A 21,830-nucleotide genomic window follows, 5' to 3' on the forward strand; every position below is an offset into this window, starting at 1 on the left:
TTACGATAGAGCACCCCCTGATGTCCGCCAATTCTACCAACGATGGGCCGGAAGCTGAGATTAGAGTGTACAGCTCCGACCGCACTGCCTTCCTTTCCAATGGAACCCTGCCATCGGGAATGGATCCAGACTGCCTGCGACCTTTCATCGATGAACCAGTGCCGTTGGGGGTTGAATGCGACTGGGAACAGTTCTTTACTATCGACAACTCATCTATAACGGCCAACATGTCTCGGTTCGCCAATACTGTCGAGCTGCAGCAACGGACCTCAAATTTATCTACATCTGCGATATACGCCATAGACTATATGGTGCGTCGCAACAATACTTTATATGTATACATCCCCTCCAGCTCCGTCAACCAGCTTTCGTTCGCGGAAACCCGCCAACTGCCTCAACTCGGAGCGGCAATTCCTGTGGACCCAGAATGGTTCTTGGCAACATGGGCTGTAGATAGCGGTGGCACGATACCCGTCAACCGCTCAACTGCCCTTATAGGATTGACCTTCAGTCAGGCGCCGGGGATAGAGACTCTTGCGGTAGCTGATACCGGGGACTTCAACATCCTGCAGAGCAAACTCCTACAGAGCTTGCAATATATGCTAACAATGCTTGACTACACGGTCGATCCTGCACCCCAGACTCTTGATAGATCGGCAGAAGAGAACATGGACCATCCGCCCATCATCTTCAAGACTCGGTACTACACCTGGACGTACAGTATGTCTTCACGCACATCGAAATTCGCTGCAGCGATCGCGATCATGGGCATGGTCATCGCCATTGCCACGACGGTTTTCGCCGGAGTAGACACAGAGCATCCGTACCGATCTCTCACAGATATCGTCATCTCTGCCCTCGAGCACATACCTGACCGGTCAAGGGAGTTCAGAGATGGCGAAATGACGAGGCAAGAGGCTGCAAGAGTGAGATACAAGGTAGTCAGCAGCGAGAGCCTCGTGGGAGGCCTGCGATACGAAGGAGTAGATCGTACTGCGAAAGAAGTAGAGTAATGTCTTATAATTGTAATCATCGTAACGGTCATATTTATGAATCGTGCTCGTTACTCTCTAAACAACATCGTCGACTTCTCTGCAAGCCCTCATCATTATATCAATCAAATCATTGTATCATCGTTGAAAATCGTACTTTATCATCATCATCGTGTTTGTGCGTGAAAGATGCCTTCGAATTGCTCCTCTTGAACCCTCCTTCGCTCGCGTCGGTGTAGCAACAGAACCACGAGACCCATAACGACGAGGAGGATGGGTATGCCAAGACCGAGACCAATACCCAGACCAAGTTCTGTTGCGCGATCGAATTGAGACATCGAAACTGGCGTGAAGACGAACGGTTCCGACGCGGCCGTAGCATCGGGTGAGGATTCGATGATGCTTGGGTTAACCATCGTGGTCATGCCCGACGATTCTGCTGCACTTGCAGACATCTCGGTTGCAGTCGTCTCTGCAGCTGCTGAGGTCATGTCCGATTCTGTTGCCTCTGTCGTGGTGCTCGCGGCTTCCATGGTCACGCTCGATGGCTCCTCGGTAGTCATGCTGGCCGATTCTTCGGTGGTCGTGCTGGGGGCTGTTTCTGAGGCCATGGCTGCTGCTGTCGTTGCTGCTGTGCTTTCCTCTGCTGCCGATGTCTCAGCTCCGCTGGTCGCAGAAGGCGTAGCATCATCAGACGCCGAAGGTACAGCTGCTGGTGCTGCCGCGGCTCCAGCTGCCGCTACAGTGAAGACTGGGCTGCTTGCCACACATTGCTCGCACTCGTTTGGAAGATCACTCTTCTGCAGCCTGAAGTAGACCTCAGGACTGAACTGGTTGGCCTCCGACTCTGCACCTGGAGCCATCCACGGATACGAGTTCGTGGTAGGAGGCAGGTTCTCTGATAGACAATCAGTTGCAGCCCAGAAATTCTGAATGATCGATACCAACCTCCGAGGATGTCGACCGTGTAGCTACCATCGTCGGCACTTGGGCCTCGCCACAACTGCAATGTTGTCAAGGGCCATGGCGATGTCCAGCTGACGTTGACCTGCGATCCCGCCTCCAAGGTGTTCACAACGCCTATAGGCGTGATGAATCCCAATTGGGCTGCTTGTAGCACGACCAGGGCTGCCATCGTAACTCTTGCACACGCGTCACGCGCGTACTCCTCAAATTGTTCGGACGGGCAATCTCGGTGCTCACAAGCTTGAGTCCTTACGAACTGTTGACCAGCAACGTACAACTCACGCACGACAACGCAGAAGAGGAACAAGAAGCGCAAAAAGCCCAGGAAGCGTGCATCCCGCGCGGTACTTACTATACCATCTTCCTCATCGCTCTCGCCAGTGCCTTTACCACCGCATCCGCGGTATTTGGCGTTGTGGCACCTACGGCCAATGCGCATGAAAGCGGGCATGTGAGGTACTGGACGAATTGGGAGCTCGGTGGAAGCTGCGCGGACGAACTCTAAAGTCGACGCAAAGCCAGAATGTGGGTCTGGACAGCAGCCACATGAGAGAGCTCAGATAATTTTTGACCGAGGCTTCCATACAGAGCATGAGCACGAAGCCACAGCATCAAATTCTTGTTGGCATAAGGTTAAATCGAAGGTTCCTGCTCAGGTGCCGTCTGGAGAAATCCGGAGCAGGACTTCACGTCGCCTCTTCTCCGCACTTGACCGCCCGACTTGGCTGACTGTGTGCGTGTCCTTTGGGAAATGGGCCGAGCAACGAGCGGCGAGCAGACGGCACCTCCGCTTTGCACGCGGCACACGACTGTCGATACAGCGCCACATGTCAATGAGAAGACAGCGGATCAAGCTCCTCGGCTCAGCAGCTGGGTACGAGCATCAGATAGAGATACCAAGACGCGTCCCACGTCGCTGAGTCGTTCGCGGTCCATGGCTGTCTTTTCATCAGGTGCTGTAATAATGAAAAGGATGAATCATGATTGTTCTTCGAAATTGCGCCAAGATGATCTGATCTTCAGTTGCAAGTCGCTCGTGCGCCTTCGCAACGCTCTCATGAAGGCTTGCTGACGGAGGAGATCCTGCACGAGCGACACGGAAGAGCAGAGTAGAGCAGAGCAGAGCAGCTCGTAGCTCGGAGCCGAAAATTATAAGAGAAGTTGTCGATCCTGTGGAGTGGGCAGATGAGGAACTGATGGAGAGAACAGCCGAAGCTCGAAGCCTGTGCCTCCTGCCTCAGGCGGTAACGGCATCACGTTGTTCCTGTCCGGTGGCACTCGGCTGAGGGACGACGACACGACACGACAGTGTCGACTGATCCGCGTTTGCCATGGCACTTGGACCGCCATGCTCTCTTGTAGAAACACAGCTTACGCTTCGCAGCTCAGAGGTAATGTAGACCTAATCACTATCTTCTCAGAAGCACCTGCATCACAATGTCAACCAATACAACTCTGGAGCACCCAGCTCTGGCACGAATCCCCGCATGGGTACAAGAGAAGCTCTCCCCCAAAGCCGTAGACATCATCCAGCGCGTTCACGACTGGGTTGAGAATGAGTGTATACCCGCCGAGCCCATTGTCAAGGCTCAGCTCAAGCAGTATGGCAATTGGAAAACTCCACCGCTTATCACAGAGCTGCGTGCTCGCGCCAAAGAGGCAGGACTGTTTAACTTGTTCTTGCCAAAGAGCTTCGGCAAGTATTCGCCAGGCCTCACGAATTTAGAATACTCTTGTGCTGCAGAGATCATGGGCAGGTGCTACTGGGCAGCTCAAACACTGAACTGCCATGCTCCAGACACCGGCAACATGGAGCTGCTTGCAAAATACTGCAACGAAGAGCAGAAGAAGAAATGGCTAGAACCTTTGCTCAATGGCGAGACCTTTTCTGCATATTCAATGACAGAGCCTGACGTCGCCTCGTCCGATGCCACACAAATTTCCTGCCGGATAGAACGGGACCCCAAAGATCCGAAATGGCTAATCATCAACGGAAGGAAGCTATATGGCAATTGCAAGTGGAATGAAGAGCTTGGCTTTTATATCCTCATGGGCTGCAGCGACCCAAACAATTCCGATGCTTGGAAGCGACACACTATGGTGATCGTGCCCAAAGACACGCCTGGCTTCAGCATGATCCGCAATCTTACCATTATGGGCTACGACCACGCACCCGAAGGCCATGGAGAGTACCTGTACGAGAATGCGCGTGTGCCCGCAGAGAACATCATCCTAGGCGAAGGGCGTGCCTTCGAGATAGCACAAGGCCGCCTCGGCCCTGGGCGCATGCACCACTGCATGCGTCTCATCGGACAAACAGAACGTGCTTACGAGCTTGCACTTCTACGCTGCATAGATCCCCAGAAGAAGCCCCGTGGTCGCTTCATTGGTGACTATGACAGCAACATCGAGCGTCTTGCCTCGATGCGCATGCAGCTTGATTCTATGCGACTGATCGTAATGAACGCTGCCCACACAATGGATGTCAAAGGCAACAAGGCTGGTCGTTACGCCATTGCACAGTCCAAGATCATGGTGCCAGAAACGGCAGCCAAGATCATTGATGATTGCATGCAGCTGTACGGCGGGCAGGGCCTCACGCAACATACCCCGCTGCCCGAGATGTGGACATATGCGCGCTTCGTCCGAGTTGCCGATGGACCAGATGCAGCACATCGCCATCAAGTGGGTCGAGATCAACTCAAGACTGCACCAGAATTCAAGAAGAGGCATGAAGGATATGCAAAGAGGTATACAGAGCTTTGCGACAAGTGGAAGGTCGAGGAAGAGACATTTGGGGCGCCCAAGAAGAGGCGCGACTCTGCGATGTGATAACATGGCCTAGTATGACTATTTTCCATCATGCAACAGTCATTCATGGCATAAGTACGAAACACGGAATAATGAATCCTTATGGACATAGCATCCACAAAACAGCCGCCAATCATTGACTCTTCCCTCATTATCCCAGATCACGGGCTTGCTTGCCTTCGCAAAACATCTGGCCGAGCCAGATCGTGCCTTGAACATGTACATCTGGCGGCCTGCGCCAGGGCTTTTAGTAAGCAATCCTCATCATCCGGCAAAAGAAAGGAGCATCCAGTCCGAAGATTATACCCGCACTCAAAACGCTCACTTGGAATCCCTCTGCTTATGCCACCTTGGCGCAAGATCCACGATTCTTCCCTTAGGAGGACATTGTGTCTTGTGCAGTAGAATCTCTCGAACCAGATCGTACGAGAATTCAGGATGGAAGTAATCGTATGCTCGATGCGGGAACCAATGTTGGCCAGAGTTCTCAGCGTAGATGTCGACCATCATCTGTCGTATGGGGCTGCCGGGAGTAGTGCGTTCGTAGATTGCTTTCACGACTTTGCAATTGGGGAATGTGCGGCCACCTTTCGCGTCTCGTCTGTCGATTGATGCGGCGAGAGTTGTGATGACTTGGTCGCAGAAGGCGTCGTCCTGTGTTCTGTGAGTGTGTATAACTAGTAAGACCTGTAAGACGCCTTTGACGCACCTTGACCTTCTCGCCAAAAATATAAAGCTTCGCTAAGAAGTCATGTTCGGCTTTCACAATCGTCGAACCATCGGCCTCCTCTGTCGCTGCAAGCACTGCTTCGGACAGCTCAGTGAAGATTTCACCATGGTACACGAAATGCGCATACGCTGCTACGACATCGTCCTCGTCTGTGAAACCAATGCCATTTCGCCTTGCGATCTCAGCTTGATCTCGAAAGAAGGCAGAACGCACGGTCAGGAAGTGCAAATGAACTTTGAACTCGTCGTTCTCGCTGTGGAGGACGACGATCTCTTCTGTGAAGCGCGTGCGTCTCTGGCGTTTCACCATTCGTGTCTTCTGATGTCGCTCCCACTCGTCCCATTGGGCCTTGATTGCTGGATATCGTGAGTTGTACGCTTTACGAGAAGCCGAGTCAGACAGTGTCTCGTATGCTGCCTGGAGCTGTCGTCGGCGTCAACACAGTCACTAGTAAATTGTGCTACATTATCGTACATGCTGGAAGGCCACAGTACTCTTTGCAGTCCTCGTCGGAGTCACTTTGTCAGGATGATGCTTCTTGGCCGCGGCATGATAGGCTTTTTTCAATTGTGCTCCGGTTGCATTGTATGCTACGTCGAGCACTCTGTAATGGTCTTGATCTACCGGTTCTTTCATGACGAGTGACGAACCAGACGTCTGCCGTGCTCTCCGATGAGTCGGTTGCAGTGAGACAAAGGGGAGAAGCTCACGAGATGGCACGTGTTGGTTGGCACAGACATCGTTCTGCAATTGTAATTGGATGTCGAGGGTATGCCGCAAATGCGGAGATGAGTTGACATGGCAACCATAACCATAAGCGAACACGTCTGCACGTGACGGCCTTCTCCACTTCTATCACTTTGACATCGTCCAAGAAATACCGTCACCATGCCTCGCACGACGTCGAACATACATGTGGAAGCCGCAGTGCTTCTTCCACGGCTTGTGAAGCTGATCAGCATGCTAATCCTCCTCCAACTCCGCGAGCTCTTCCTGCACATCAAGTTCTCGCAGCTCGTCAGCGTGCATCTTCTTCCGGAGCGCAATCTTCTTCAGCTCAAACTCCAGCTTCTGCTTCGGATGTGCCGTGGATAGCGACTTCTTGGTCGGGGGCTCTGTGGTAGGTTGCAGTGGGATATGTTCATTGGCGTCGGGTTCGGTAATTTCGTCAGTCAGATCGATCACAATCGACTTGCGCTTCCCCAATGTCTTGCGTGCAGGTGCTTTCGCCTCTTCGACAACTACCTCCGGTGCGTCATGGTCTTCCATCAACCGAGCGTAGAATGCTGAACACTCATTAGCACGTCCTCGAAAAAGTCGCGCACCCATATTGGACGACGATATACCTTCAGCGTCCTTGAACATTGCAGTAGTGTTCTTCGAACCCATGCCCGGCTTCTTAATGTCTGTTTGGTGGACAACCTCGAGATGCGTGCGGAGTGCGTTTGTGTTGGAGAGTCTGGCGCCACAGAGCAGGCGATCGTCGCCCAGGACGCGACAAAAGTGCTCCCCAATAGCGATACGCGGCAGCCCATCTTCGTCGTTTTCGAATGCCGGAGCGCGGTCGGGCAACTTTTCGAGTTCCAGGTAGGCGCGATACGAGGGCTACAATCAGTGAGCTCAGCGTTCGCAGGCAAATCTGTTGGGTTGAGCTCACAGAATCACGCTGTAGGCGCTCGAACGAGGTTCCCTTTCCCATTTTGTGAAGCGATGAGTTGTATTCCGTGTATAATGAGAAAGGAATCGAGAAGTTCTTGCGGCGGAGTTTTGTGGGCGCGGACGCGGAGGCGAAGCGCGCACTTGCCTCCCGCCATGAAGTCGCTGGTGATGGAAGGTGCCATCTGGCTCCCAGCTGCCGTCGCCGGAATCACAGCGGACCGATCACGACCAAGACTGATGGTGACTGGAAAAGTGGAAGTCATCAATGAGGCGACAAACATTACTTGATACCAATATCCGTAAGCTCTGCGCTGATTCATCTTCTGCTTGTCCCAAAGCCGGGTCCGGTGATGCAGCTCGTGGGGACCCATGAGCGCCACCTCTTCCGATCTCTGGCTGTTTGTAGGCATCTGCGACTCTCCTGGACTCTTGGCCCGCACCGCGCCTAGTCTCCTAGTCCCCTAGTCTCGCAGCATTGAGTTCTCGACGCTCGAATTGACAGCTTTTTCCATCGCACTCTTCCTTTTCAGTAAGCGCCTTTTACGCAGCTTCTTCTCCATGAGCCGCTGCTCTGCCTCCAGTCTCTTGACATGCACTTCATCCATGGCTATCTCTGCCTCGAGCTCTTCCAGTTCTTCATCGACATCATTCTCTTGCCCAGTTGAGCTATTATTCTTCATACTCTGGTCATTGCCTGTCACACCGGAGTTGTGTTCTCCCGCAGTGAAGCCGTTCTCTTCCACAGTGAAGTTGTTGTCTTCCACAGCGGGGCCGATATCTTCTTCATCCAAGTGGTCATCCTCCCTCGGCTCAGCTGCAATAGAATCGCCAGACCAGGTCGGTGACGTCGCACCACGAGCGACGTCTTCTTCTGGGGTCATTCGTTCCGCAACAAAATGGTCAACGAACGTGTGACCCTTGCGTTCAGGACTCCTGCTCGTATAATTCATCAAGGCTCGGTAGAAAGCTGCGTTGCCGTTAGCGTTACACGACGATAAAAGAAGATCCGAAGCAGGAGTCACACCATTTGCTCGCTCGCACGCTTCTCCGTCGTGGTACGGTACTGATTTTGGACGATGCTGCCGGTCTACGCCATGTTTCTCCTCGATATGCCTCAACAAGTCATTTCGTGTTGTCAATCGTCTGCCACATATCCCGCCCCGCTCGTTGTGAGCTCTGCGGGGCCAGCGGCAGAACACCTCGCCGATTTCTACTACTGGATAACCATTGACATCAAAATCGAAACACGGTGCGCTCTCAGGAAGCCAGACTGACATATAGTACTGTTGATAGGCAGCCTGTCGAGGATAAGTATCTCGCTGGAGGTCAGAGTCCGGGAGCACTCACCGACTTAGAGCTCAACTTTTGGTGACAATTTCCATCGCTCAATGAGTACCTGCGTGTAGTCATACTTGATGCGATATACGCTGTCTCGCTTCGAGCGCGTGAGCTGGTTATTCGGAAGCGGTCGTGTCGTGGGCAGAACGAAGTCTTTGAACAACCCCGCTATCTTATTAAATGCTATGATCAAGGTTCACTTGAGGCCCATGTTCCATGTACTCGCGCGGTGCCGGGGCCATTCGTTCATTTCGTTTGCGTTTCCCGGTTCGGACCACAGCAGCAATGGCAAGTAGCAAAGCACACTGGGCACGACGGGAAGTGCATGTGGCTCGCGAGGTAGATGTTTTTAACCCACGAAGCCACTTCTTAGTGCCAATACTTGGAAGCTCTGCGCTGCTTTGTTTTTCACTTCTGACCGCGCGACGTCTTGCCTACGATAAGCGAAGTGTCTTCCCATAAGGGCACAGGACGCCAACATGTCTTCTGTCCACGGTCGTCGTAATATTCCGCGCCTCCGTGGTTTTTGCACAAAAGCCTTGACCTGCATTTGTCCCTGTGTGCTGAAAGCAGCCGGTCATGGACAGTAGTAAAGTCCATCACAAGTCGCGTTGCTTCCGCATCGCGTTCTTTCTGCACTCCAGGCGTACCTTGCGCAGCTTTGTCTCAGCGAGTCTCTCCTCGGCCTGCAGCCGCTTCACTCTCAGCTCTTCCACGACAATCTCGGCATCAATCTCTCTCAATTCCGACTCCAGATCGGCTTCAACGTTTGGCTCGGGTTGGGTGACCACGTTATTGTTATTGTTGCGTAGAGCCACAGCAGTCGAAGTTCCACGTGGGGCAAAACCCTCTTCCTGGCGCGCCATCTCCGTGTCACCTTGTTCCCTCAACACGTCCTTTAGATAAACAGACTTGGGCGCCCCGTGATTCATCACGGTCCGATAGAATCCTGTAAAGTGGTCAGCAGCGCAATCACGATCCAAGCCTTCCAGGAGGTAGCCATCGCACCATCCGCCTCTAGACACATTGCCCTATTGTGGTTCATCTTGATTGGTGGCCGATCTTGCCGCGAAAGTCCATGATGCTCTTCAATGTGCTTCAAAAGCTCCGTCCGTGATACGTGGCTGCTGCCACATAGCTTCACTCGTCCGCTCCAATGTGCCGAACGCCAGCGGCAAAATCGCTCGCCAATGTTGACGATCGGGTAGCCATTCGGGCCCAGGTCAAAGAACGGTGCGTCGTGAGGAAGCGAGTCCAGCACGAAATACTCTTTGTATGCGAGCTAGAGGTCGTCAGCCAAAGACTTCAATGTGCGGCAGAGAGCACCCACCGAGTTGTCTCGCAGCCCGACGTGGATGTCGGGATGCTGTAGTGTGAAGTTGCTTGTAGCCATGGTCGCGCGAGACCCGAACAATGCACCACGCGCGGTCTCTTCCTTGCGAATGCGTATGTTGGTCGCTGGCGTGGTGGAAATGAACGCTGCCGTGTTGATGCCAGAACGAACCTGTCGGACATCCCTGCCACTTCACATGCGCATCCCAAAGCTTATTCCAGGTCAACGCCGTTTGCACTTGGAAGGTGCCGAAAGTGATGATCGTTGCATTCATCTCATGTTCGCTATTCGGAAGAGCTCATCTATAAACACCATGCATTACCCATTCATCCATCCCATGCAAAACTCCTGCGCTATGTCTTGAACGCTCACTATCATTTCTATGCCATCACACTCATCTCGACGTCGATCGCACCATCGACAAGAATATGCACAAAACTCAGTCGTCGAGCCTCACAGCTCAAACTTTTGTCTTCGGTCGTACACGGAACGGGAAAGCCATGCCACTGCCTGACTGTCCTATCGTGTGGAACTTTTGCGGTTGAATGCCAAGTGCCAAAGTATCAAAGCGATCAATGCCCATCATCGCCTGCGTATACGTGTTAGCAGATGAAGGTGAGGACCCAGTAATGTTTGTACTTACCTCACTGTTGTATCCAGTGAACCAAAAGCCAATGACGACGACGAGGTAAGTGAAGATAAGTATACTTCCCTTGAAGTAGTTGCTCTTTCCCTCTCCCACAATCCAGCCGAAGAGGAAGACGCTGAGAAGCACACATACCATGTCCCATTGCGGGAAGATAAGGCTGAAGCTGTGCTCGGCGAGCTGCTCACCTGGAACCCAGTTGTTGTAGATAGCAGTGAACAGGACCAGGCAAGGCGTCTGGAGCAGGAAGACCTGCAGAGCATAACTCGATCCAATCTCCATCGACAGAGCAACATTGCCGTTCATGGCAAAGCTGATGGCGTTGAGGAACTCGGTCGTGTTCGGCACCAGGGAGAACAGTGTGATACCAAGGAACTTCTCCGGAATGCTGACAGACGTAAGAACAACGTCAACAGTATCGACCAAAATCTCGGCAATGATAGCGTAGGCCACTGTCGCCGACATCAGTATAACGGCAGACTTCATGCGCGACCAATTGGGCGCATCGTGGCCGCCGTGACCACCGGACGCTTCCTCAGCCACTGGCGCCAACCCGCCAGTGGCATAGTCGATAGCATTGGAACCCACTGGCGGACGACCATCCTTGCTGTCTTTGATGTGAGACTGGTGACGCGACGCTGTTGGGGTAGCAGACGTGGTCGCCATGTGACTGGCGCGACGTGGAGCGGTGGTGGCATCTCGTGCGGCGATTGTAGCAGCAGTCGCTGCCATCTCTGCCACTTGCTGCACCAGTGCACGATTATCCTCAGCACTGAGACCACTTGCAATTATGCTGCTAGAAGTGGTGTCGTTACCAGCACTCTTAGGTGGCACAATGTGCGGTCCTTGTCCTTCGGCATCTGCAGCGGTGTTCTTGTTGTCTTTCCCTTCAGGAGCTCCGGCTGTGGTGATGCCAGCCTGCTTGAGGCTCTGAGTAAGTATCCGCTTGTACATTTGACTGGACCGAATGTCAGCAGTGTTTATCGTGCCGTGGGTCTGCTTCCTGCCGGTTGCTGAATTATGGTCTGCCTGAACGAGGCCTGCAGTGTACGGCAAATTCAGGTGTCCCGGGTGAGGCCCGTTATGGAGAATGTCCTGGTGCTTCTTCTTCTCTTCTTCAGGCTCATTGTTCCAGATCACAGCTGCATGGGTGCGCAAGGTGAACAGCAGACCTACAACGTAGGACAAAAACAAGCACACGGCACAGAACCAGACGTATGGCCTGACGGCTGAGATGAAGAACTCATCGTTGAGCTCTGGTACCTGAGTGAAGTAACATCTGCGACAATCACGCTCTTCGTCAGGTCCGTTGGGCATATCGATGCATTGGCGACAGTTGAGGACGTGAGAGCCATAGAACTGGTAGAATAGAGTTGGCCCGAACGCCGCAATGACCGCAAACAGCAGCATTGTTGAGGTAACGCCAGCCGACTTCACGTTGAAGCGCTGAGTCTTGCGTTTGATGGCGCCGAAGCACATTGACAGTCCAGGCAAGAAAAGTATACCGGCAAAAATGGAGCCGATAATACTGCCTTCGACAAGTTGCGACTTGCCTTCATCCAATGCGACACAGTAGAGGAACACCTCCACAATGGTGCTGAAGAAGGCGTTGATTGTGGCTCCTACACCCATCGATGATTGAGCAGAGATCGAAGCCACTGCTTGGCCGATGAAGTAAGCAAGCGGTATGATCGATGCCAGCGCAATGACGAACACAAAACCCGGAGAAGTGAACCATGTGTCGATGTGCAAAGTCTCATAGAGCACAAAGTAATCGATGATGGCGAAGGCCACAAGTCCGAGAAGATTGATGAGGAAGATATTCGTTCCGTCGATTGTGTACTTCCAGTATTTGATGCCGACTGCCCGATATGTGCATAGCAGGATGACGCTGTCGGAGCTGCCTCGTGGTTGCGAATCAAATCGCTGGTAATGGCTGTCGGTGTGGAAGCTCATGGCAAGCGGGTGGCGACGCAAGTGGTAGAACAGTAACAGCGTGACTTTGCCCATCGGGATCGTGAAGACGAGGAACCAACAGATTCCGCTGACGAGGAACAAGAATGGTGTGATCAGAAAGTAGAAGAAGAGGAAGAATATCACTCTGCCGAGTGTCCATTCTCCGCGGCCAAACAATCGCTTCTTGGTGCGGTTCCGAGCCCGCTGAGCCACCGAACTCGATCTGGCCCGACCAAGGAGGCTATCAGTCTCGTTGTCCTCCAGGTCAGGTACTTCTTCTCGACGTCGCCCGATCAAGGATCGATTGATATCTGTAGGTCCGAAGAAGAGGCGACCAGCTTCAATGTCGCCGGCTTGCCATCGCTCATATTCAGCAATGTCTCTCCCTTCTCCTTCGTCTTCGTGCAGATACTGTTCGTCGCGCTCCAGTAAGATATACTTGCCAAAAGGGTAGAATAGGTAGTGCGCAAGATTGATCAATACGCGGCCATACTCCCGACACCCGGGCGTGCCTGACGTGGCCTGGCATATGCTGAAGAGTAGGCAAACTACTCCTCCAGCAGCTGTGATCAGAGCTAGCCACCAGCCGAATATTAATGTCCAGAGAGCGTTGAATACCCATAGCCATCGACTGACATTGCCGCCCGGAGCACTATGAATGTCACCTTCTGCATTTCTTTGCACTGATCGACTTTTCTTGTACAGCGCCGGCTTCCATATCCTGATTCCGAAAGGATGTGTTTCATTGATTGCTTGTTGTCGATCCTTGAGGGTGAAACTCTCAGCGTCGCTCAAGTCTGCGCTGTCATCGTCGTCACTATTTGGGGTTCCCTCATCTTCTTCTTCTTCCTCCTCCTCGCCTTGGAGTGTTTCTTCCGAGCTAGGATCGCCGGCGTCTAGTGGTGATTTGGGTCTCACTGTTGTTCTGACAGTGTCTGTGCCTGTAGTCTGCGCGGCTTCCTCTTCCTGCTCGTCACTCTCCACTCGAGGTAATGCGGGCTGAGGCACTCGCCGCCGAATTGTGCTCTCTCTTCGTCTGAGTTGTCTTTCGCGCTGTGCAGCGACCTTGGAATGACTTCTCTGCTCTCGTAGATCTGCATCGACCTCTACCGCATCGTCGTCGACTGAGAATAGGTCTCCACGGTGCGGTGCTGCCGTCGAGGGTTTTCGCGGACCGGCATTGGGTCGTTTGGGAGTTTGTTGTGATGCTTGTGGAGTTCGACCTCCACTTGGGACCGCGCTCGTGGATGAACCCTGCATCGAGCCTAAACTGTCTCAGCATGTGCTACGTTGTCTTGCAATCAGACAAAGTCGAATCCATACCGTAATCCTGATGCCGAGCTCGAGGGCGCCGAGTAGTGCCTTGTGCTGCCTCGCCCGCCTGGGATTGCAGACTCGCCTGGCTGGCCTGCATGTCTGCGTAGCTCGACTGCCGCTCGGCAGCGTCGTGCTGACTGCGGCTCATCTCTTCGGTGACCACGGAGCTGCGCCGCGTCGTGGGAGCAGTGGAAAGGAAGTCGGCGTGGTCCTGCGCATCGGTGGTGGTGGGTCGGCCATCCGCCGTAAAGCTCTCTTGTTGCCCACACATGCCGCCCAGAATAATAGACAGACTAAGGCCAAAACAGGCTATTGATTGGCTTCGGCGCTGCACGCGCCAGACACATGCACTTCAGCTTCCACTATGACGACAAATAGTGCCCAAGCTGGAGCTGCAGCTGGGGAATTCACAAGAACGTGGGCATCTGACACAATGCAGAGCACGAGGCGGGCGGCGTGGTCGGGAGCCGTGGGAAATAGCTTCGGGCGAGGCGAGTCGACGGAGGGCTAAGGTTTCAGCTTCAGCTGGCCGCCGCGACGAGGATGAAGCCTCGAAGGTGCAGAAGGCGAGAGGGGAGAGGAGAAATGCGTGCTGCGTGCGCTATCGAGGAGATGGGCATACGTATATCAGCGGTCGAAGGATCCGGGTTCACGATAGGAGCAGCTCCCAGCAGCGTGTGGTGCAGATGATCACCACTTCGTGATCTGCTACCCTCCTCTACAGCGCGCGCCGCATATGCTGCTGCTGCTGTTCGGCGAGCTCGGTACGGCGCTGCCAGCATCTGACACCGATCGAGATGCTGGGGCGTAGAATGAGGAGCCTGCGAACGCTCCGCAAGCAAGCAGTGAAAACTTGAATGGCGCCGTGACACTGTGTTCCTGCGCAGTGGTGTATTGTCAGAAGCCTTGACAGGCCGCTGCGGGATTCACTGTGCATGACGCTAAAGCGGGCCGACGTGCTTGCCTGATGCTGCCTCGCCTCAAACGCCAACCAGCTACCACGCACGCATCGCCATCGACATCAACCACAGCGACGCAATCGGACATCGCCATCATCACGAGCGGATCTCACTGCCACTGTCCTCCTACAAACAGCCCGATCATCACGCAGCCCGCGGGCCGCCAGCGCAGCCATGGCGCTCGATACCTTCTTCCACAACAAGATCGAGAGCATGAAGCTCGAGATCATCCAAGGCCAAGCAGTATTGCGACGTCTCGAAGCGCAGCGAAACGAGTACAATAGTAGAGTCCGGTTACTGCGCGAAGAGCTCGGCCTGCTCCAGCAGCCGGGCAGCTATGTGGGCGAGGTGGTGAAAGTGATGGGGACGAAGAAGGTGCTGGTGAAGGTGCACCCAGAGGGCAAATATGGTGAGGCTGCACGTCTGAGGCTTGAATAGATCGCGACAGACTAACAGGTGGCAGTGGTCGACGTGGCGGATAACATCGACATCTCGAAACTCACAGCTGGCAAACGTGTCACCCTCCTTTCTGACTCATACAAACTCTCATCGCTCCTTCCATCCTCCGTCGATCCCCTGGTCTCTCTCATGATGGTGGAAAAGGTGCCAGACAGCACATACGACATGATCGGTGGTCTAGACGAGCAGATCAAGCAAATCAAGGAAGTCATCGAGCTGGGGTTGAAGCATCCCGAGTTGTTCGAATCATTGGGTATTGCGCAGCCAAAGGGAGTCTTGCTATACGGGCCACCTGGTACAGGCAAAACGTTGTTGGCAAGAGCTGTGGCACATCACACCGACTGCAAGTTCATTCGTGTTTCGGGATCAGAGCTGGTGCAAAAGTACATTGGTGAAGGATCGCGTATGGTGAGAGAACTGTTCGTCATGGCACGAGAGCACGCCCCGTCAATCATCTTCATGGACGAGATCGATTCCATCGGATCCTCGCGTGTCGAGGGCTCATCGGGTGGTGACTCCGAAGTGCAGCGAACTATGCTGGAACTGCTTAACCAACTGGACGGTTTCGAGCCCACAAAGAACATCAAGGTCATCATGGCCACGAATCGTCTCGATATTCTTGATCCTGCTCTTCTGCGACCTGGACGTATCGACCGAAAGATCGAATTCCCACCGCCAACTGCCGAAGCAAGAGCAGACATTCTGCGCATCCACTCGCGAAGCATGAATTTGACCAGAGGCATCAATCTGATGAAGATTGCAGAAAAGATGAACGGGTGCTCGGGTGCAGAGTTGAAGGGCGTGTGCACAGAAGCAGGCATGTACGCGCTGAGAGAGCGAAGAGTGCATGTAACACAAGAGGACTTCGACCTGGCCACTGCGAAGGTGCTCAACAAGCACGACGACAAGGAGACGAGTTTGGCCAAGCTGTGGAAGTAGTGGAGCGTTTGTGAAGGTAGAGCTGCAGCTAGCTTGTATCATATCCGAATGCATTGCAAGGACGGGGCATCAGTAAGTCCTTGCCTCATTATAGAGCATGTACTCATCACGTGTAGATTCAGGAGCTTCAAGTTGCAAGGAGAGTGAAGAGTCCGCAGGCTGCAGTGCAATTTAAGTTTTATCATCCCCAGCTTGCAAACATTGTAGTCAACGTCGCATGCTTGGGCGCGTCAGGATTCCCAAAACACTCCACCGCGACAATCTTATCCACGCCGACTGACGGCCCTCGACGACGGCCACTCTCTTGTGCCATGAGCGTCTTTACCAGCCCGTAGCGGCCGAAGTCTCAAACACAAGACGTCTTGTGGCCCATTTTCTCTACCGTCATGGCCGACGCCGACGGTCCTGCTGTGAAGCACGAGAGGTAATAGCTTTCTTGAAATCACGTACACGTCGCGGCTGCTGACTTTTGACGCGGGCAATTCCAGCAGTCGTATCATAAACCTGAATGTTGGCAAGTCACCCAAAGCAATCACAGTCCGGGAGGACAAGCTCCGTCAGACCTCGAACTTCTTTCGCGCCGTGCTGGACAAGCACTGGAAGGAAGGTGCCACCGGAGAGGTCGCATTGCCTGAGGACCGCCTAGAAATCGTCATGGCCTACGTGGAATGGCTGCACCGCAGCACTCTCATGGAACAAAGTGCGGATGAAGGAAGAAAATACTCCGATGCCACGTGGCTGAAGCTGATCAGGATGTACATTTTCGGCGACAAAATTTAGGACACTAAATTCATGAATGCGGTCCTCATGTGCGTCCTGGAGGACCTTGATAAGAGCAATACGTGCCCACATGAGGTCGACATTCGCCTGGCATACAAGAGCACCAGGCCGGGCTCATCACTCCGCCGATTGTTTGTCGCAGCATGGGCTGCAGGCGCTAAGGATCATTGGTTTGAGGCTGAGGAAGAATTACCCGAGGAGTTCATGAGAGATCTGGCGATGCAGCTGATCAGAAACCGCGGAAAAGCCTCGCGGTCCTATTGGGTCAAACAGAAGGATAACTGGTTGGAGCAGGAATAAGCGGTGACTGCAGAACCATGCAGCGACAACGTGCGTGCGGCTACGCGTTGTTCGAAGTGAATGTGTTGGTGGATCTGAAAAGGAGCAAATGTGGCCACAGCATGGAAATACTGTCTGGGTCACACCACATAAACAGACGCCCAATGCACCTGACGGGCAACCAGGTCGCTTTCGCTGTGTCGCGACTTGACTGCGTGGAAGCTCTTGCTCTCACTCGCAAGCCTGAGACCACTCACTGGTACTGTGAACATGTACCACATATTGAGAGGGAGACAGCTATTCCCAAAGAATTGGCAAAGCAAAAGGGGCTGGCATCACACATTGTATCGCGGTACAGTTCACATATTTTGTGCACCTGCTAATCTTATATACCCCAGCGGTAGCTTGATCGGAATTGTTCTTGTTTGCAGGCATTTATTGGCCCCCTACCTTGTCGGACTCGAAACAGTGGGAACGCGTATGGGGACAGACCTGTCGCGTACTTTACGTTGCTCGATGAAGTGTGCATACTGATTTGTCGAACAGCGCAACCGGCTCCTGGCTCACGGTCAACGTACTCGCGGAAGGATACGAAAGAGTTTCCTGGTACGCCGGATTGTGCGACCAATGTGCACGGCATTCGATGTTTGGCGAGGCACATTCAGTGAGTGATCGCACACGGAAGATCTTCTAAGAGGACTTTCAGATACTGTGGCAAGGCGGTCTTTGCAGAGAATCGAACGTAACGCGAACATTGCATCGTGCGCATTCACGTATTGTCTACAAGATGTCACTGCCATTGATATCACAGAAGTGATCAAGCAACTTCCATCCGATCCTTTCTGATACCCCGTTCTGGCTACAGCACCACATGCTCGAAGTGGCAGATCTGCTTCGACGAAGTCCCTTGAACGTATCAGGTAGAGTCTTCCTTTCGGCTACTCTTGACAGGAAGCTGAACTGCTTGCTGCCAGATTATTCCACTGCATCATTCGATCAACGACGCGGAAGACTTGATCTCTTAGGCAACTCGGCTTCTCAATGCGGCACATGAATCGATGCTTGTCCACGCGTCAATACTTCCCTCGTCAATCTTTACCATGGCATTCCCAGCGATACCGTCATCAATCAACAAGAAGTCTCCTCGCTTAGATTCGTACGTTAGCATATTAGCAGCTGCGGTCGAGATCTTCGGGTGTACAAACTACCGACGTCGATCAGCCAAAACTTCCACCACGTCGCCTTCCGTCAATAGTTTGGGGTTGATCGATAGTTTACATGTCTATTGCCGGGCAAACGCACACTAGAGTCAATGATTATCCCCAACTGACGCCGTACTATTTCCGTAGCACTATGACTTTCGGTAGTTTACAGCCCAAACGCCAACCTTCCCGATCCGGACAGGCTTTGATTACACGCGACCCTTTCGGACGTCACGTCAACCGACACGCCGACCAGAGGAGAAAACGACCACGTTCTTTGAGAATCCTTCCCTCTTGCACGGATCTTCTTCTCGTGCGACGCCCGGAGATGCAAACGAGCCAATGGCCTTCGGTAGCTTTTCTGACCTTCCGCTCGCCATGTGAAAGTCTTATGGTGTTCCCGAAATTCTATTGGTCTAACCATTATTTTTGCACCAACCACACGCAGTCCGCCACGTGCCTTGTCTCTCCTCGCCCGAGCAACTACATCCACTCGATGCCATATCGTAGAAGACGCGCACCTGATCGCTCGCTATAAGCGGTGCAGAGTACCAGATGTTCAGAGAGACCGAGAAACTTGTCCAAGGGCATGCTGCACGCCACAAGACGGCTGGCACGTTATGTGCTGGCGTCCTGCGTGGTGATAGACGCCGGTGCTAGGTTCCCAGATCGATGAGTGACGAAGTAGGCGCGCAGAAGTGGTCATATAGCGATGTGGTGGTAATAAGGCTGAATCTGCGACGACTTTTATCTGAAACGCTGGGGTCACATTCATGTCATTCTTATCTGCGAGGGAGTTCGTGAGAGCCGAGAGCACTATGATACTTGACAGCGACTTGCGAGTCTCGAGAGGGCAAAGGTAGGGTTGCACCAGGACTCCGGATCCTGCAACTGCTGATGAATTAGCAGCATGATCGATGATCGCGTTGTAACGCTCAAAGTTGGACTTGCCCCTACAAAGGACTTCTCAGTTCACGAGGCTATCTTGAGAGAACATTCGCGGTTTTTCCGCACAGCTTTGGACAGCAGGTGGCGAGAAGGACGTTCGCGCATCGTGGAGCTACCCGAAGACAGCGCAGAGATTGTTTCAGCTTGGATACAATGGCTATACTTTCGCAGAATTCCCTCGAAGCCCGTATCGCCACCAGCACTGCCGATGGATGACGGCGAATATGAGCTTCTGGCCAGAATGTACGCCTTTGGCGAGAAAGTGCAGGCAGACTCATTCTGTGATGATTGTGTCACAGCAATGGTGTTGAAGACGGACGAGGTCGCCACTGATGGTACAAGGACGTTTCCCTCTCATTCGGCCATCATGATACTTTACAACGACACTCCGCCGGGCTGCCCTGCGAGGAGATTTGTCGTCGACATGTATGTCGAATACGGCTTAGATGCTTGGATACCAAAAGAGATCGAGTATAGCCATCCGGAGTTTCTGGCAGATCTTGTGCACGCGTTCATGGCCAACAGGGCTGAAGGACTTCCTCACAAGCAGACGAATTATCCTCGGAGGCGCAAGTGGCACAAACAGGAGCGCAGTCGGGAGTTTCTGAGGCCGGTTGAATCAAGTGACGAAGTCGCAGTTTCCTGACCCAGGTTGTGCACAGCGTCCAGGGTTGGCTGGTGTATGGTTCACTGCGGAGCATTCCATTGACCCGGGCCCATCACTCTGGTCAGCTGCTGTGGAAGTGGGTAGTGCAGCTTGCATCGTGCGTCGGTCGACCGGCTTCGAAGGGAAAATACATCGGGTGGAGTCGTTGGACTGTATTCTTTCACGCTCGCTCGGACTTCAGGGCCGTAGCCGAAGGGGTTCGCTACAATGGTTCGGTAGCGACAGAGTGTCGACGTTTGGGACCTGCGATGCATGACCACCTTTGTACAACTTACTCAAGCGCATGGACGCCCGAGTGTCAAAATCGGTGGCACTGCCGTGCCGCCAGTCGGACGCCACAAACGTGGATTATACAAGGCTTGCGCTCGTAGAACCTCGGGGCAAGGTCGGCTTGAGCCAAGTGATGCAGTCACATACATGAAGCTCCGAGACAGCCGTATCTCAGCGTTATCAGTACCCGGTCGCGCGTGCGTCGGCAGCTGGCGTATATTGCTGCAATATCGGCCCTCTTGGCATGAGGTGGCGTGAGATGTTGTGCCATTCATCTTTGAGACCAACGAACTCAAGCTAGTGCAGAGAATGGTCCCACTGATTTACCACATGTCCCTCATTGCTTCCTCGTCGTCGGCGAAGTCATTTTCGCCCTGCGGCTCGGCAGTCGCTGCTGTCTTGCTGGGTCTGGCAGAGCCGGTCGTCTCTGCCGCCAGCAAAGCGTCTAGTTCATCGTCATCGGGCTCATTCTCAAATGGCATAGGGCGGGACAGTTTCTGCTGCAGCGGCGGCTTGGTAGTGGTCTCGTGGTTGGCAAGTAATGCATCAAGCTCATCTTCGTCTGACTCTTCCTCGAAAGGACCGGACACTCTCGACACTTGTCGCTGAGCCATCGATGTATCCGCAGCGTCGGCCATAAGTGCATCGAGCTCGTCTGCTCCAGGTTCATCATCGACCGCATGTCTGCTCGCAGCACCTCCAGCTGTTGTTTCAGAGACTGGCAATTCTGGCGGTGGCGTAAGTTCCTTGCGGTATGGTTTCGTGTCGTCCAACCACGCCCTTCTCGTTACCTGCATCCGCTTGCTGTGGCCAACCTTTTCGACCATCTTGACAGCATCTCGAAATTTGGCCCGTGGGTAAAGGTCATCCAGCCATAGTTGATAAGTGTTCAACAGATTCGAAATGTCAGTGAACTCATGTCCTTTGCCGCGAAATTTTAGCCTTGACTTCGTGATCTTGCGAAGCTTGGGTATTCCTGCATCTGACAATAATCTGCAAGGAAGATATTCTCAGCAAGAGCTCGTTCCACAAGACGTTGGGTCAAGTCTACCTATTCTCATCCAATTTTGGGATAGGAGTCCTCTTCTTCTTCACTTGTACTTCCTGGTCTTCATCTCGCGTCTGCTCGCGTTCCGTGTTGTTGTCCTTGACGTTTCGAGGCAAATCGTTGAAGAATTCCTCGATCGCTTGGTCGTCGTTGAAAAGTCGGTCCAACTCATCTGGCTGTGCAGAACCCGCCTGAGGGTTCGATGCTATCGCTGAAGGCATAATGTCTGTTTGCTGCAGTGAAGTATTGCTGTTTCTAGAGACGAAGTCGTCCGCATGGACTGGGGACGCGTCAGGCAGAATTGAAAGTCGCGACAGTCGCGAATTTGACGCGCTAACAAGCGAACGGGCCGAAAGTCAATCTTGGACCCACTTCAGTTTCCTGCCAGCAAGCAACGGAGCGTTGGCCTTCTCAATTATCATCACTGGTAATTGAACCACCCCACGAACTCTCCACTGGCTAGATCGAGAAAAACATCCAGGAAGCGGACCATCTCGGCATGCTGAAGTTTAGTGGGCACGTTCTCTGGAA

The 21,830-nt window shown here is 53.3% G+C and overlaps 12 protein-coding genes across 12 annotated transcripts; 5 read left to right on the forward strand and 7 right to left on the reverse strand.

The window, feature by feature from the left end:
* Nucleotides 1-20: 20 nt before the first annotated feature.
* On the forward strand, nucleotides 21-1,013 carry RHO25_003208 (uncharacterized protein; the record flags this gene model as incomplete). The annotated part of the gene is made up of 1 exon (XM_065602369.1): nucleotides 21-1,013. The coding sequence occupies one exon, from the start codon at nucleotides 21-23 to the stop codon at nucleotides 1,011-1,013; it is 993 nt and encodes a 330-aa protein (XP_065458441.1).
* A 146-nt stretch (nucleotides 1,014-1,159) lies between these two features.
* RHO25_003209 (uncharacterized protein) lies at nucleotides 1,160-2,397 on the reverse strand (the record flags this gene model as incomplete). Its single annotated transcript, XM_023598725.2, has 2 exons — nucleotides 1,160-1,890; nucleotides 1,941-2,397. 2 exons carry the CDS (start codon nucleotides 2,395-2,397, stop codon nucleotides 1,160-1,162), a joined length of 1,188 nt encoding a protein of 395 aa, XP_023455589.2.
* Nucleotides 2,398-3,395: 998 nt separating this feature from the next.
* Nucleotides 3,396-4,790, forward strand: RHO25_003210 (uncharacterized protein; the record flags this gene model as incomplete). Its single annotated transcript, XM_023598726.2, has 1 exon — nucleotides 3,396-4,790. One exon carries the CDS (start codon nucleotides 3,396-3,398, stop codon nucleotides 4,788-4,790), a length of 1,395 nt encoding a protein of 464 aa, XP_023455590.1.
* A 300-nt stretch (nucleotides 4,791-5,090) lies between these two features.
* RHO25_003211 (uncharacterized protein) lies at nucleotides 5,091-6,135 on the reverse strand (the record flags this gene model as incomplete). Its single annotated transcript, XM_023598727.2, has 3 exons — nucleotides 5,091-5,423; nucleotides 5,479-5,922; nucleotides 5,974-6,135. 3 exons carry the CDS (start codon nucleotides 6,133-6,135, stop codon nucleotides 5,091-5,093), a joined length of 939 nt encoding a protein of 312 aa, XP_023455591.1.
* A 327-nt stretch (nucleotides 6,136-6,462) lies between these two features.
* Nucleotides 6,463-7,198, reverse strand: RHO25_003212 (uncharacterized protein; the record flags this gene model as incomplete). The annotated part of the gene is made up of 3 exons (XM_023598728.1): nucleotides 6,463-6,785; nucleotides 6,846-7,104; nucleotides 7,157-7,198. The coding sequence occupies 3 exons, from the start codon at nucleotides 7,196-7,198 to the stop codon at nucleotides 6,463-6,465; spliced, it is 624 nt and encodes a 207-aa protein (XP_023455592.1).
* A 421-nt stretch (nucleotides 7,199-7,619) lies between these two features.
* On the reverse strand, nucleotides 7,620-8,108 carry RHO25_003213 (uncharacterized protein; the record flags this gene model as incomplete). The annotated part of the gene is made up of 1 exon (XM_065602370.1): nucleotides 7,620-8,108. The coding sequence occupies one exon, from the start codon at nucleotides 8,106-8,108 to the stop codon at nucleotides 7,620-7,622; it is 489 nt and encodes a 162-aa protein (XP_065458442.1).
* Nucleotides 8,109-9,095: 987 nt separating this feature from the next.
* On the reverse strand, nucleotides 9,096-9,889 carry RHO25_003214 (uncharacterized protein; the record flags this gene model as incomplete). The annotated part of the gene is made up of 3 exons (XM_023598729.2): nucleotides 9,096-9,445; nucleotides 9,505-9,778; nucleotides 9,827-9,889. The coding sequence occupies 3 exons, from the start codon at nucleotides 9,887-9,889 to the stop codon at nucleotides 9,096-9,098; spliced, it is 687 nt and encodes a 228-aa protein (XP_023455593.2).
* Nucleotides 9,890-10,289: 400 nt separating this feature from the next.
* Nucleotides 10,290-14,019, reverse strand: RHO25_003215 (uncharacterized protein; the record flags this gene model as incomplete). Its single annotated transcript, XM_023598730.2, has 3 exons — nucleotides 10,290-10,418; nucleotides 10,473-13,696; nucleotides 13,755-14,019. The coding sequence occupies 3 exons, from the start codon at nucleotides 14,017-14,019 to the stop codon at nucleotides 10,290-10,292; spliced, it is 3,618 nt and encodes a 1,205-aa protein (XP_023455584.1).
* An 862-nt stretch (nucleotides 14,020-14,881) lies between these two features.
* On the forward strand, nucleotides 14,882-16,105 carry LET1 (26S protease regulatory subunit 8; the record flags this gene model as incomplete). The annotated part of the gene is made up of 2 exons (XM_023598731.2): nucleotides 14,882-15,116; nucleotides 15,171-16,105. 2 exons carry the CDS (start codon nucleotides 14,882-14,884, stop codon nucleotides 16,103-16,105), a joined length of 1,170 nt encoding a protein of 389 aa, XP_023455585.1.
* Nucleotides 16,106-16,491: 386 nt separating this feature from the next.
* On the forward strand, nucleotides 16,492-16,885 carry RHO25_003217 (uncharacterized protein; the record flags this gene model as incomplete). Its single annotated transcript, XM_065602371.1, has 2 exons — nucleotides 16,492-16,529; nucleotides 16,594-16,885. 2 exons carry the CDS (start codon nucleotides 16,492-16,494, stop codon nucleotides 16,883-16,885), a joined length of 330 nt encoding a protein of 109 aa, XP_065458443.1.
* Nucleotides 16,886-19,184: 2,299 nt separating this feature from the next.
* RHO25_003218 (uncharacterized protein) lies at nucleotides 19,185-19,960 on the forward strand (the record flags this gene model as incomplete). The annotated part of the gene is made up of 2 exons (XM_065602372.1): nucleotides 19,185-19,225; nucleotides 19,276-19,960. 2 exons carry the CDS (start codon nucleotides 19,185-19,187, stop codon nucleotides 19,958-19,960), a joined length of 726 nt encoding a protein of 241 aa, XP_065458444.1.
* Nucleotides 19,961-20,574: 614 nt separating this feature from the next.
* Nucleotides 20,575-21,520, reverse strand: RHO25_003219 (uncharacterized protein; the record flags this gene model as incomplete). The annotated part of the gene is made up of 2 exons (XM_023598732.2): nucleotides 20,575-21,244; nucleotides 21,303-21,520. The coding sequence occupies 2 exons, from the start codon at nucleotides 21,518-21,520 to the stop codon at nucleotides 20,575-20,577; spliced, it is 888 nt and encodes a 295-aa protein (XP_023455043.1).
* Between the last annotated feature and the right edge of the window lie 310 nt (nucleotides 21,521-21,830).

The sequence above is a fragment of the Cercospora beticola genome, chromosome 2 (assembly GCF_033473495.1).
Source record: "Cercospora beticola chromosome 2, complete sequence".
NCBI lineage: Eukaryota > Fungi > Ascomycota > Dothideomycetes > Mycosphaerellales > Mycosphaerellaceae > Cercospora > Cercospora beticola.